The 11,793-nt window shown below is 51.0% G+C and overlaps 1 protein-coding gene across 5 annotated transcripts; it reads left to right on the plus strand.

Moving 5' to 3' along the window:
- Positions 1-1,323: 1,323 nt before the first annotated feature.
- TAFA3 (TAFA chemokine like family member 3) lies at positions 1,324-10,943 on the plus strand. Of its 5 annotated transcripts, none has more exons than XM_012178747.4 (7): positions 1,324-1,659; positions 2,488-2,538; positions 2,706-2,758; positions 4,111-4,226; positions 4,911-5,060; positions 5,988-6,112; positions 7,431-10,943. In XM_012178747.4, the coding sequence occupies exons 4-7, from the start codon at positions 4,112-4,114 to the stop codon at positions 7,440-7,442; spliced, it is 402 nt and encodes a 133-aa protein (XP_012034137.1). In that variant the 5' UTR covers positions 1,324-1,659; positions 2,488-2,538; positions 2,706-2,758; position 4,111; the 3' UTR covers positions 7,443-10,943. The 5 variants fall into 5 exon arrangements, with proteins under 5 accessions (XP_012034137.1, XP_042108523.1, XP_042108533.1 ...); XM_042252589.2 differs by lacking the exon at positions 7,431-10,943 and adding an exon at positions 6,676-6,837; XM_042252599.2 differs by lacking the exon at positions 7,431-10,943 and adding an exon at positions 6,712-6,837.
- Positions 10,944-11,793: the final 850 nt, after the last annotated feature.

Genomic DNA, 11,793 nt, shown 5'->3' on the forward strand with positions numbered 1-11,793 from the left:
CTTTTTTTCCCCTCAGCTCCGTAATTCTTGCTCTTCACAACATCCATCATGATGTGACTGCAAGTGGGCTACAGAGCCAGGGCCCAAAGACCTCCTAGTTTCAGCACCAGATGGTCAACAGGGATGTCAACAGTTTCCTTGGGCTTCAGAACAGCCTTCTGACCATACCCAAATCCTAAGGATCTCCTCTCCCTGAATCTCTCACCAGCTATTCCTGGCATCATCACACCTCCTCCATCCTCAGACTGCCCCAGAACCTGGTGAGAAGGTCACCACCTCTGTTCATCCCCAAGGCAGCACAGAGTGAAAGGGAAAAGCAGGCATGCAGTGGGAAGAAGCAATCGTGTAGGTTATTCTTCTCTGCTGAGAACTGTTCAGAGGCTGGTCCTGCCAGGAGTGTGCAAGGCCTCGGCTAGGGGTGGGAACTGGGCTTCCTTAAGAGAAGTCCCTCTGTCCTGGGCCACATGCAATGGCTCAGAGTCCAGAACTGGGCTTCTTCCCCTTGCCTCTGCCCTCCCCATTACTCCAACCCGAAAGCCCTCTTTAACTAGGAGGAATAGCCTTCAATTAAGAGGCAAATTCACACACCAACCACCACTTCCCTCTCTCATTTGTCTAATACTTTCGCGTCCAGATCACCTGTAATGAATTATACACTGTACAATGGCAATTACATTGCGGTTTTTACAGTGATGAAGAAACTGGGTCTCAAGAGTTCCCAAGTTGAGGTCACCTACAGGCCTACCAAAGCCCTCCTGCCTGCTGGGCTCCTACCCTCATACCTCTCCTGGTTCTTCCTGCCCCAGAGGACACCACTCCTGAAGCAGAGATCGTTTGTTATTTCCTCCTGGATTTTTAACATTTTAACACGGAAGGGATAACATATCTATCCAGAAGAACACTGTCAAATAGAATTTTGTGCAGTGTGGGAATGTTCTATATCTTTTCTGCCCAATGCAGTAGTCCCTAGCTACATGTGGCAACTGAGCACTTTAAATGTCATGAGTGTAAATGAGAAAATTATATTTAGATTTAAACAATCACATACGACTAATGGTTACCTTATTAGACAGTGCAAGTTCGGAAATCTTCAAGGCCCAAAGTCTCTGAGTGCCTGAGCTTTCCTCACACTCAGCACCCGCACCCCAAGCTCTAAGACGTCCAGAGTTTTGAGGGACCTCTCTGAATTACCCCAGCCTACACCAGGGACCGCATTGCGGGACTGGCTCCTTTTCCCCTCTTCCTTGGTCTTGCCTCGACCGCCAGGGGTCGCTGTGCCCGCCGGGCGGGCGCGGGAGGCGGAGGCGACAACCGCTCTGGGCTGGGGAAGCGAGAGCGGCCCCGGGCGAGGAGGCGGCGGCGGCGGCGGCGGCGGCGGCCGCGTACTTCCCCAGCCTGCGGGCGGGAGCATCAAAGGGACGCCGGCTGAGCTCTGCAGAGCTGGCCGGGCGGGCCCGGAACTCCCCGGTGCCCGGAGCGGGCCCCGCCTGACCGTGATGCCACTTTGACCAGAGCCCCACAGCAACTTGGTGAGGGGAACAGAGCTCCGGACTAGACAGCACCCGAGCTGGCCTCAGTCCCCCTTTCGGGTCTCCATCCTGGGCTCAGAGGTGAAGAGAACCTCAGGCCGGTAGAACCAGCTGGCACTGCCTGGGGCAGGTAGGTCCTAGACTTGGGGGCTCAGAATTGGGAGGACTGAGTCGGCGTGGGGCGGGAGAGGTGGGGAAAGGTGGATCTTGTAGTTCACAGTCTCAACCCTATGCTGGCATGCAGGGGCTTGGGGGAAACAGCTTGGGAAACTGAGGCAGGTGTGTGGAAGCCCGAGAGCAAGTCCCAGAAGCTTCTCTCTCTAGCTCTCTCTAAGGGAGGGAATAGAATGCCAGAGAACCCACCTAATACACTCCTAGGTCTTTTGGATTTTGAGGTTCATTAAGAGAGATGAAAACGTTAGATTGGAGGATGTGGCAGCTCAGAGAGAAATGGGATGTGGGGGCTGCCTTTGTAATTATCAAAACAAATATTCCCGAAGAGGGCGGGGAGAAAAGATACCAACTCAGGAAAGAGGTGCTTCTAGAATCTCCTTGCTTTTGGAGCACACCTATTCCAGGGGGGCTTGGCACCACTTCCTCCATCTGCCCCCACAGTCCCTTCTGGGCTCTCACTCTTGGGGAGCCACAACAGGAGGCTCTCCGTCCTCCTTGAGCCCCACCATCTGACCTGCCCCAGTTCCACCTCCCTTTAGAGGCTGAGAGAGGGGAGGTCTTAAACAGACCTTTGGAGCTGAAGCCTCTGGGGCTCAGAAACCTGGAGGGGGAATGGGGGTGAGCTGAGCCGGCTCCTGGGAAGTCCAGGAAGCAGGTGCGAAGCAGGATGAGGGGAGGGGGCAGCAAAGAGGATTCAGTACCTCGGGGCTGTTACTCTCAGGAGCCTCTCCCCAGCAGCGTTGGTTCGTAGACACCTCCTACCATCTCCCACTTCTCTTTTCAGGCTTACCACCCTACTCTGCAAGGCCCTCGGCGAATTCCCAAGGCAGAGGAGGTACTTTATCCCCTGTCCTGGCACCTTGGGGAACAGCCTCAGAATTAGGTTCTACTTCAGTGCCCAGTCCACCCACTAGCCCTCACCCAGGCCCTCTTCCACCCCATGGAGGGCCGCAGGCTCCCTCTGTCCCTTGCAAAGCACAAGAATCTCCCCTGCTTGTCTAGGTAGAGTCTGAAGCCAGTGGATGAACAGACAGAAGTTAAAGGGTTCCAAAAAGGTGAGTTGAAGAGGGGGAGTTGGGGGGTGGCACATGGGTAGACATAGATCAATCACTGTTTCCAGAAGGAGCAGGGGAGCAACTGAGTCTCCTGGTTTGGCCTCTGGTGTTCCCAGCACCAAGCTGGCACCTGAGGGAGCCCTTGATGCCCCAAGGGACCAGCAGTGCAGCAGAAAGGGTGGTTCAGGCCTCTTCTGCGCTTGGTGTCTCCCAGCTGCTCTGTGCCTCTGCTTCCCTGGGATTCCCTCCATTTCTATTCCATTGTCTGGGAAAGATTTGGGAGATGTGAACCAACAAGGATGAAGGAGGAGAAGGAAAGGGAAGAGAGCAAAAACAAAGTGGTCCAATGGAAACAGGGCAGGTTTCTGGGCTCAGGGCTTTTCGATCCACATGCTGCCTGGCCTTGGGCAAGTTATTTGACTTCTCTGAGCCCCCATTCCATTTCTTCCTTTTTATATTTAATTTTTGTTTAAGTTGAATTGCTAGCAGATTCCTATGGTTCAGAATCCAAAAGATTAAAGAGCAATAGGAAGAAAAAATGTCTTTTCTCCCTTTGCTTCTCAGTCAACCAGTTTCTCAGACCACTACTTTCTCTTCTTGGTGGCAAACAATGTTATTAGGGTCTTTTGGTACATTTTCCAGAGTGAGCTAGCTTACTTATATTTGAGCAACATATATAATCCCTCCCTTTTACACATTGAACACACATCACCCTGCACTTTGCTTTTTTTCCCCCCTAAATGATGGGTTATCCTTGGAGACCGTTGCATGCCTCAGTACATACAGCATTTTCTCATTCTTTAACAGCTTTCTGTATGGGACTGTATTTGCACAGATTGCCCGCAATGTATTTTGCCAGTCCTTTATTGATGGTTGTTTAGATTGTGTCCAGACTTTTCTGAGTATCAGTTTGCTCATCTATAAAATGGGTACAAATAATTCTACATTGTAGGACAGTTGTGAAGGATTCAAGAGCATGGTTGCAGAGTATGTGGGTCAGGTGCTCAACACATGGGAGTTAGCATTATTATCCCTCCCATGTCACAGCCTTCCATGGGACCATGTCCACATCATTCTTTAAGACACTTCCTAAGTGTCCTCTCCCACAGAGCTTTCCATGCTATTCCCAACAGAACGTGTCCTCTCCTACTCCCCTTTCCTACTCCGGCACTCACTGCTTTCTACAGTGAGTGTGTGCTAGGCCGAGGGCTGCCTGGGGACAAAGTGGGGGTCTTGCCCCCCTCTGTGCTCCCCAGAGCATGTGGCACGGCGGTGCTGGGACTGGGCACTGGGGGTGGGTGGGGGGGTGGCTCCTGCCTGGAGTCAAGCAGGGCATGTGCTTCTTTCTGCAGGATGCGTGAGAGGGCCACGCAAACCTGGAACACGGGTGGCTGGCTGCTGGCACTTTGCCTGGCCTGGCTGTGGACCCGCCTGGCCTCAGCTTCCTTGCAGCCGCCAACTCCCACAGGTTTGGGGGAGGCGGTGGGACCGACCCCTGGGGGCACGTGATTTTCCAGGATGTCTGGAAATCTGGACACTAACCACCCCACCCCGTTCCACAGCAGGCGGATCTCTGGGGCAGAGTAACGCCCTCAGATTCTAGGGGTTCTGGCACCTGTTCTTTACCCGGGAACTCTGCCCTCTCTGCTATCCCAGCCCGAGAAGTCACCACTAGACCCATTCTCGCCTTCCCTTCCAGCCCGGAAGGTGTTCTGCAGGGAGAGGAGCCCCCGGGTCAGGGCTTAAGTCTAGCCTCCTGGCCTAATTCTGTGGTTTTCCTTCTGGGATGGCTAAAGCTGTGTAAGCGGATCATCCTCCCCCACGCATTGTAAGCCCTGAGGCCCTTGGCCTCACCCGGAGGAGGCCAGGAGGTGGGGGCTGGTGTGGACTCCATCTTTCTCCTGTGCAAGGGCTAGACTCTGCCAGGGTGATGAGTGTAGCCTCGCTGGGGAGGAAGGAAGGACAGGAGCCCTGGGATGTGGCAGGGAGATTTCATCCACTTCCTCCTCCCCTGCAATTGGAAATCTCTTACCTACCCCTGCCCCGAGCTGGGAGGAGGAGGAGGGGCTGAGGGCATGGAGTTGCGGGAAAGGGGAGGAGGGTCGCTGGCCTGGGCTGGCCACCGGATCTGGATCTGTGCTGGCCCCTGCAGTCCCCGTGAAGCAGGGCACCTGCGAGGTGATCGCCACCCACCGCTGCTGTAACCGGAACCACATCGAGGAGCGCTCCCAGACCGTTAAATGCTCTTGCTTTTCCGGCCAGGTGGCCGGCACCACCCGGGCAAAGCCCTCCTGTGTGGACGGTGAGTGAGAAGCTGGGACCCAGCGGGGAGGGCCTGGTCAGAGAGATAAGAAGGTCTGTCCAGGCTTCGCCATCTGCTGGGGATACAATTTCATGCCCATCTCAGGGCTTTCACCCTGGGAGTCTCAAATGAAGGGGCCCCCTGGGGGGGGGAGGGGCACAGATGTGACCATCCCCATCCGAGAGGTGAGGAAAGTGCCGTCATGTGCGCATGCCCTCCCTCCAGACCGCACCTACTGCCTGACATGGGCCCGGATCCATTTCCTCAGGTGGATCCTCTCAGCCTTCCGGCAGGCTCATCACTTCACACCCACTCCTGCAGACGCTGACTTCTTCACCCACGGCTCCTTCCCAGGCCTCTAACAGCTCCTCTCACCCTCAAGCCCGCCTTTACCCTCCACACACTTCGCTCAGCAGTGGATTCCTTCCTATTCATGCCTTTCCCGCAGCCCTGCCTGTGTTCATTTTTTTTTAATGCTCACTTGGCAGCACTATAAACACACCCACTTGTGCTCTCTCCCTCCCTCTCACACACATGTGCCTACTTGTGCACTCCTGGCCTGTGGCCCCCTCAGATGACTTGCACACTTGCTCACTTATCCTAAAGTGTATGTCAAAGGCTCTGCCTCTCTGCTATTAACCAGGTGGCTCAAATCAAGGGTTGCCTTAGAGACCACTCCCCCGTCACCCTACCCTGGCTTTGGTGAGATGGAAGGTCAGTAGGCTTGAGGTTGGTGTGGTTGTGTCCCCAGGCCTCAGCCTGAATACTGCCTTGCAGGCAGCTTAGAGTCAGGAAAGACAAGAGAAATGCGGGGCTCAGAGCCATGGTGTGTGGGAACGTGCCCTTCATTCTGCACAGACCAGCCCCCCTCCCCACCACTGCATGCAGAGACCTTAGATCTGCCCTCACTGCCTCCTGCTCCCACAGCCTCCATAATCCTGCAGAAGTGGTGGTGTCACATGGAGCCCTGCCTGCCAGGGGAGGAGTGTAAAGTGCTCCCGGACCTGTCGGGGTGGAGTTGCAGCAGTGGACACAAAGTCAGAACCACTAAGGTATCCAGGGGTGGACACTGCATCCCACCCCTGCTCTTCCGCCTTCACAGGGGGTGGGACAAGGGGCACAGAGCCCTGGGATCTAGGATGCTTGTTTCCCACAGCCAGAGCAGCAGACCCTCTGGGCTCATTGCATGGCCGTCTCTGCTGGATTTGTCTAGACTTTGGGGACTGGAGTCAGGTCTTCTGGATTTGAAATCCAGTGTGTCCTTCTGGTGCAGTTTCAATCCCTGGGTTGGGAAGATCCCCTGGAGGAGGGAATGGCAACCCTCTTCAGGATTCTCTTGTCTGGAAAATCCCATGGACAGAGGAGCGTGACAGGCTACAGTCCACAGTGTTGCGAAGAGTTAGACTGAAGCAACTTAGCAGGCACGCATGCATGCATGTCCTTCTGGGCAGATTCCATTGCTCTCTAAGCCTTGGTTCCCCCCTCTGCCTTGAGTGAGTTTTCCTCCCAGAAAATGTCAGGTCCTTAGAACAAAGTAGAGAATTAAGGAAATAATCTTGATAATTCCAAGTGGAATCTCTGCAGTGGACATTCTTCCCACCCGCCCCTGCCACAGGCCCCACTCCACGCTCCCATGATTCACTCCTTACAGCTGACACCTGCCTTCCTCTGGTTGAATTGCTGTGCTGACACCACCGGAGAGGGTGGTTATTTTCATGGTTTGCTGCCCGCCCCACAGAGCAAGGGATCATTAAAATTTTATTGAACTCTTAGCAGTTCCATGTGTGGCACAGTTAATTAGTTGTATCACTCCGTCACAGCCATGTCTATAGATGAGTGACACTGCGGGGGAGGCCAGAACTCTGCCTTCTGTCTTCCCTCTTCGCCATCACACCCAGCAAACAAACATGCAAACAAGACAACAGAGAAGGAAAAGCCGGCTCTGGAGTTCTGAAGAGAGCAACATTTTCACAGGGCATTGAACAGGAGCCACAGCAAAGTAAGGTGTGGCCAGACCTAAAGTCTATCTTCAGGCATGCAAGGGACACAGTCATGCTGAGTAGATTTAAGACTAGAAGAGACCCACCCCAGAGCTTCTGACGTTGGTCACTAGTTTATAGATTTGGGTTTGTAGCCTGTAGATCACTGTGCTTGCCGTTTGTTAGCTACTTTGAAGAAAACAGCAGTGACATGTGAGTGATTTAAGTTTGCCTGGGTCACCAGGCTGTGCTTTCCCAGTCTGGACTGCTTCAGGGGAAGGAATCAGCAGCAATGACCTCTACATGACCTGCATATCCAGGGGAATCTCTGGCATGCTGGGATGGCACAAGCATTCCCTTCTTTAACCTTCTTGCATCACTTGCTCTCTAGGTGACACGATAGCTCTTGGGGTCGTGACCTGACAGCTTGATTGAGCCACGGACGAGAGAAAGGTGTCCAGATATCAGCCAGCAAATATTGGGATTTGCTTACCAGGACCCATATCCTGTGCCCAGTACACAGGACTCTTTCCGGGGCATTGCAGTCAGACTTCTCAGCAGGTCCAGACCTCATATCTTCAGGCCCATCTCCAGTCACATACCTGTGATGCTGGGCTCTCCTGGGAGACGGAAGAAGGTCAAGATACAATCCCTACCCTTAAGGAATGTTCAGTCAAGTTGGAGAGCTGACAAAAGGCAATCTCGATAATTTAGACTAAAGTGTGTGGTGTCAGACTGTGGTTTCTGGACCATATGCTGTGAGCATGTTGGGTTTGGGGAGGGGACTCCCACAGCTTGTCGGCCACCCTCTAGCCACAGGGCACAAAGACAAGAGATCATATTCACCATCCACTACTTCCCTACTTCATGTCCCTCTGAATCCCCAGCAAGTGCTGACCTGCTAAAGGAAAACTTTCCCCTGATGCCTGACTAGCTGTATCTCATTTGAATGGGACTGAATTGACTTGGGAAGGGAAAGCCGAGATGAAGCCAAACAACTTTCTTGAAAAGCTTCTGCAGGGGCCTTGCCTGCTTTGGGCATGCTGGGTATGGGCTGGACAGGACTGTAAAACCACCCCCACCCAGGCACCCCAAGTTTTTGTTTGTTTGCTCATTCCAATAGATGACAAAACTGAGTCCCACAGAGATGAGATGACTGGCCCAAGGTCTCACAGCCTGGGCTCCTAAATCTCTAAGACTGCTAACCTTTCACTTAGCCTGGATATTAGGATTACAGCCTGGGTCTTCCATGCTGTTTTTAGCTCAAGAACAGGAATCTGCAAAGATCTGGCCGGACAGCAAAATGATTCTGAGCAAGAACTTTTACGAAGGTGACTCCTCTCTGAAATAATCCAGAACATCTACCCACCAGGATGTGGGGCCACTGGATCTCCACTCTGCGCTCGGCCCCAAAACCTCCACACAGAGCCCTGACAGCCCAGTTACGGGTGGGCATTCTGAGCTGGCAGCCTCATTGTCCTCTCAAACCTGTCTCTCCTGCAGAGTCCTTAGGAGTCTGCACCTCTAAGAGGCTCTGGCTCCAAGACAGGGTCTAGGTAGCATCCAGGGCTGGCTGGTCAGAGTCCTCTTCCTTCTAAGGTCCTTCTGGGCAGCAGGGGAGCCCTTGGTGGTCTGGATAGAGATTCTATCCAGGCCTGAGGGTCAGCCAGTGAGGTTGACACCCTAGATACTTTGGAGATGACCAATACACAGGCCTCAGAGATGCAAATTACTTGGATGTCTCATCAGTAAGAAAATCACAGACAGCCTCAGTGACTACTGGCATCAGCTGGGATCGGCTGGGATCACCAGGACTGCAGGATGTGATGGGCCTTGAGGGGAAGGATGTCAGTAGAGACCAGCTGGGACAATTCTGAATTCTGACTCTCAGAGAAGACAAATCAGGGTTGGGGCTTAGTCTCAGCCCCTCCTGCTACTCTCTCTCCCTCCCTTCCCATGTCGGAAAATCAAGAACATTCACCCCACTCCAGGGTTTATCTTCTTGTTGTTGCCTTTTCATTGCTTTTGGTAACAGGATGAACAAGGATGCTGGCTTCATGCTAGACTGGTTACTGTCAGAATTCTGACGACTTTGAATCTCTCTGCACACAGTGGGGCCATAAGGGTGGGGTAGTCAAAGAGTAGGTCAAAGGTGGTCATTGCTTCCTTCAAGGTTTTGGAATGAATTAAGAGATTGGCATACTTTCTGGAAAGGATAGTAAATATTCACAGGCCACAGTCTCTGTGGCATATTCATCTTTGTTGTTTATTTTGTTTCATGTTGTTTTTTTTAAAAAAAAAAAACCTTTTAGAATGTGAAAACCATTCTCAGTTCAAGGGCTATACAAAACCAGGCCCCAGGCAATTTTTGGAAGATTACCAGCCCCAGTGAACCTTTGAAAGCAGGCCATCTCTGCAGCTTGGGTCTGCCTCCCAGCCTGCCTTCAGTCCAGTGGGAACCTGAGCTAGAGGGCTGGGTCGGGTTTTGTTTTTCTTCTAATGTTCCTTGAGAGATTGGCGAGTGAATTATTTAGGCTACAAATGAGACAGCTTTAACTGAGTCGGGGAGAGTAAGAGCCTGCTCTCCTCAAAGCCAGGATGCGGGCTTCTCTACTCCCTTCCCATCCCTCGAGACTGTGTCCAGGAGGGAGGGAGAAGGTTCCAGTCTCCTGCCCACAGCCACTGGGCTGTTAGCTGGGGGATGATACTATACCCGAGCTGCCATCCACCACCAGCCCCTGCCTCATCCAGGCTCCTTGGTCCTCCCTGATCTTGCTCATCCTTGCTTCTGAGAAGACTGCTTTCCTTTGGCACATGCTGGAGTTTGCTCATTCATTTTTTTAACTCCTCAAAGCCTCCGTTTCCTCTTGACCCATTCATATGTTTATTTGATGGGCTTTGAGGGGTATTCTTTATATGGCCAGGAGAGCCCCATACAACAGGATCTGGTGGAGACGGAAAAGCATGCCATCTCCCAACAGAAGCTCCCTTGGATCCTGCTTCCAACTAAGTCAATATTTGTGCACATTTTGTAGCTATCTCAATGGCAGTATAGAAATGCAAATAAATTTTCCTGGAGCACAGAGGTCCTGGAGTCATTTTATGTTCCTTTTCTCCCTTAAGTGGAATGGGCTCTCAGATTTCCTGAAGTTGGCTGGTAACTCTACCCACCCAGCTTTGGAAGGAAGGTTGCCAACTGCAGAAGGTCATGTGGCTAATTTCTGTGGGCTCCTGGCAGTTTCATTAAGGTGAGTGACATCCTAATTAATGGCCCCTGACAGTTGGCTGGAGTTGAAGCCGCCACTTCCTAAAATCACAGTCTTAGAGCTAGGAGTGATTTTAGAGATCATTAACCAACACCCTCATTTGACGGATGAGAAAGGGAAGGCTCAGAGAGGTAAGGTAATTTGCTCAAAATCACACAGCAAGCTGGTGGCAGATCCTGCCCAGTGATCCAGACAAGTGCTCTTTATCCTACTGCACATTGCCTCTTACCCTAGTATAGATGAGGAATCTGAAAAGAAGCCAGAATGTTAGCAAGGATGAATGTGAAAGAGCCTGACTCTAAAATCGCTTGACCCTGTAAGTTCAAAAGGACAGAATGAAGAAGAATGGGAAGCACTTAGAGATGTATACACAGAAAGAGAGGAGATGGGATAAAAGAGGAGATTGAGATCACTCATTCAGAAGAACATCAAAACACCAAAGCACTACACAAAATAATTAAAATAAAACTTGATTTCTGTCCTTCTTGGAGGAGACAGAATGGAGCCCTTATCAGTCTTTGGGAGACCTGTGCAGCCAGTTTTGATGGCTTAAGGCTTCTTTAGAGCCTAGTGCAGGGGTCTGCAAACTAAATCTGGTCCACCACCTGTTTTGTAAATAAAGTTTTATTGGAATATAACCATGCTCATTTATTTATTATTGTCTGCGACTACTCTTTCCTGCTATGATAGCAGAGCAGGTCATTGCAGAGAAACCATATAGCCAATAAGACTTGTTGTTCTGTGCTTGTTCTGTATAGAAGATAGACAGATCTTGAAAATGACAGTGAGTTACCGTAAACTTAACCAACTTAAACTTAACCGACTCTATTTTCAGTTTCTGTCCAGACATGGTTTCTTTACTGGAGCAGACATCCTTTGACACCTAATATGAGCTATTGATCTGAACATGAGTCTTCCTTCCTTGCTCACCTGCTTCTGCCAAAACTACCATCTATGGACTTCTAGAATGTCTTGTTAATTCTCACAGCATTCCACCAAGCATAGTGTCTGACCAAGGAACTCATTTAAAAGTAAATGAGATAAATATGGTAAAGGGCTCATGATCATAGAATTCATCGGTCTTATATGTCTGATCACCTTGAATTAAATGGCCTGAAAGAAAGGTATATTTCTTTCTTTCTTTTTCTTTTTTTTTTGAGAGTTACAACACAAGCTGAGTGCCAACACTAGGGAGGGCTTAGGTAATGTCCCCAGGATGCTGTATATGCCCTGAATCAGTGACCAATATATAGTGCTGTTTCTTGCATAGCTGGGATTCATGAGTCTGAAAATTAAGGGGCTGGAATGGGAATGGCTCCTTTATTGTTATTCTTAGTGATCCCCAGGGGAATTTTTCCTTCCCAGACTCACAATTTTGGGCTCTTCCAGCTTAGAAATTAATATGTCTGCCTAGATTAGTTATACATAAATAAAATATGATATATATGTGTCTTTTAGTGACTATATTAGCTGAGGTATTTGCTGAAA

Source organism: Ovis aries, chromosome 1, assembly GCF_016772045.2.
Source record: "Ovis aries strain OAR_USU_Benz2616 breed Rambouillet chromosome 1, ARS-UI_Ramb_v3.0, whole genome shotgun sequence".
Lineage (NCBI taxonomy): Eukaryota > Metazoa > Chordata > Mammalia > Artiodactyla > Bovidae > Ovis > Ovis aries.

Coding starts and splice junctions, on each gene's coding strand:
- TAFA3 (XM_060412753.1), top strand. CDS start 4,112: ATGCGTGAGAGGGCCACGCAAACCTGGAACACGGGTGGCTGGCTGCTG. Junction 4,227..4,910: donor GCAGCCGCCAACTCCCACAG/GTTTGGGGGAGG, acceptor TGGCCCCTGCAG/TCCCCGTGAAGCAGGGCACC. Junction 5,061..5,987: donor AAAGCCCTCCTGTGTGGACG/GTGAGTGAGAAG, acceptor CTGCTCCCACAG/CCTCCATAATCCTGCAGAAG.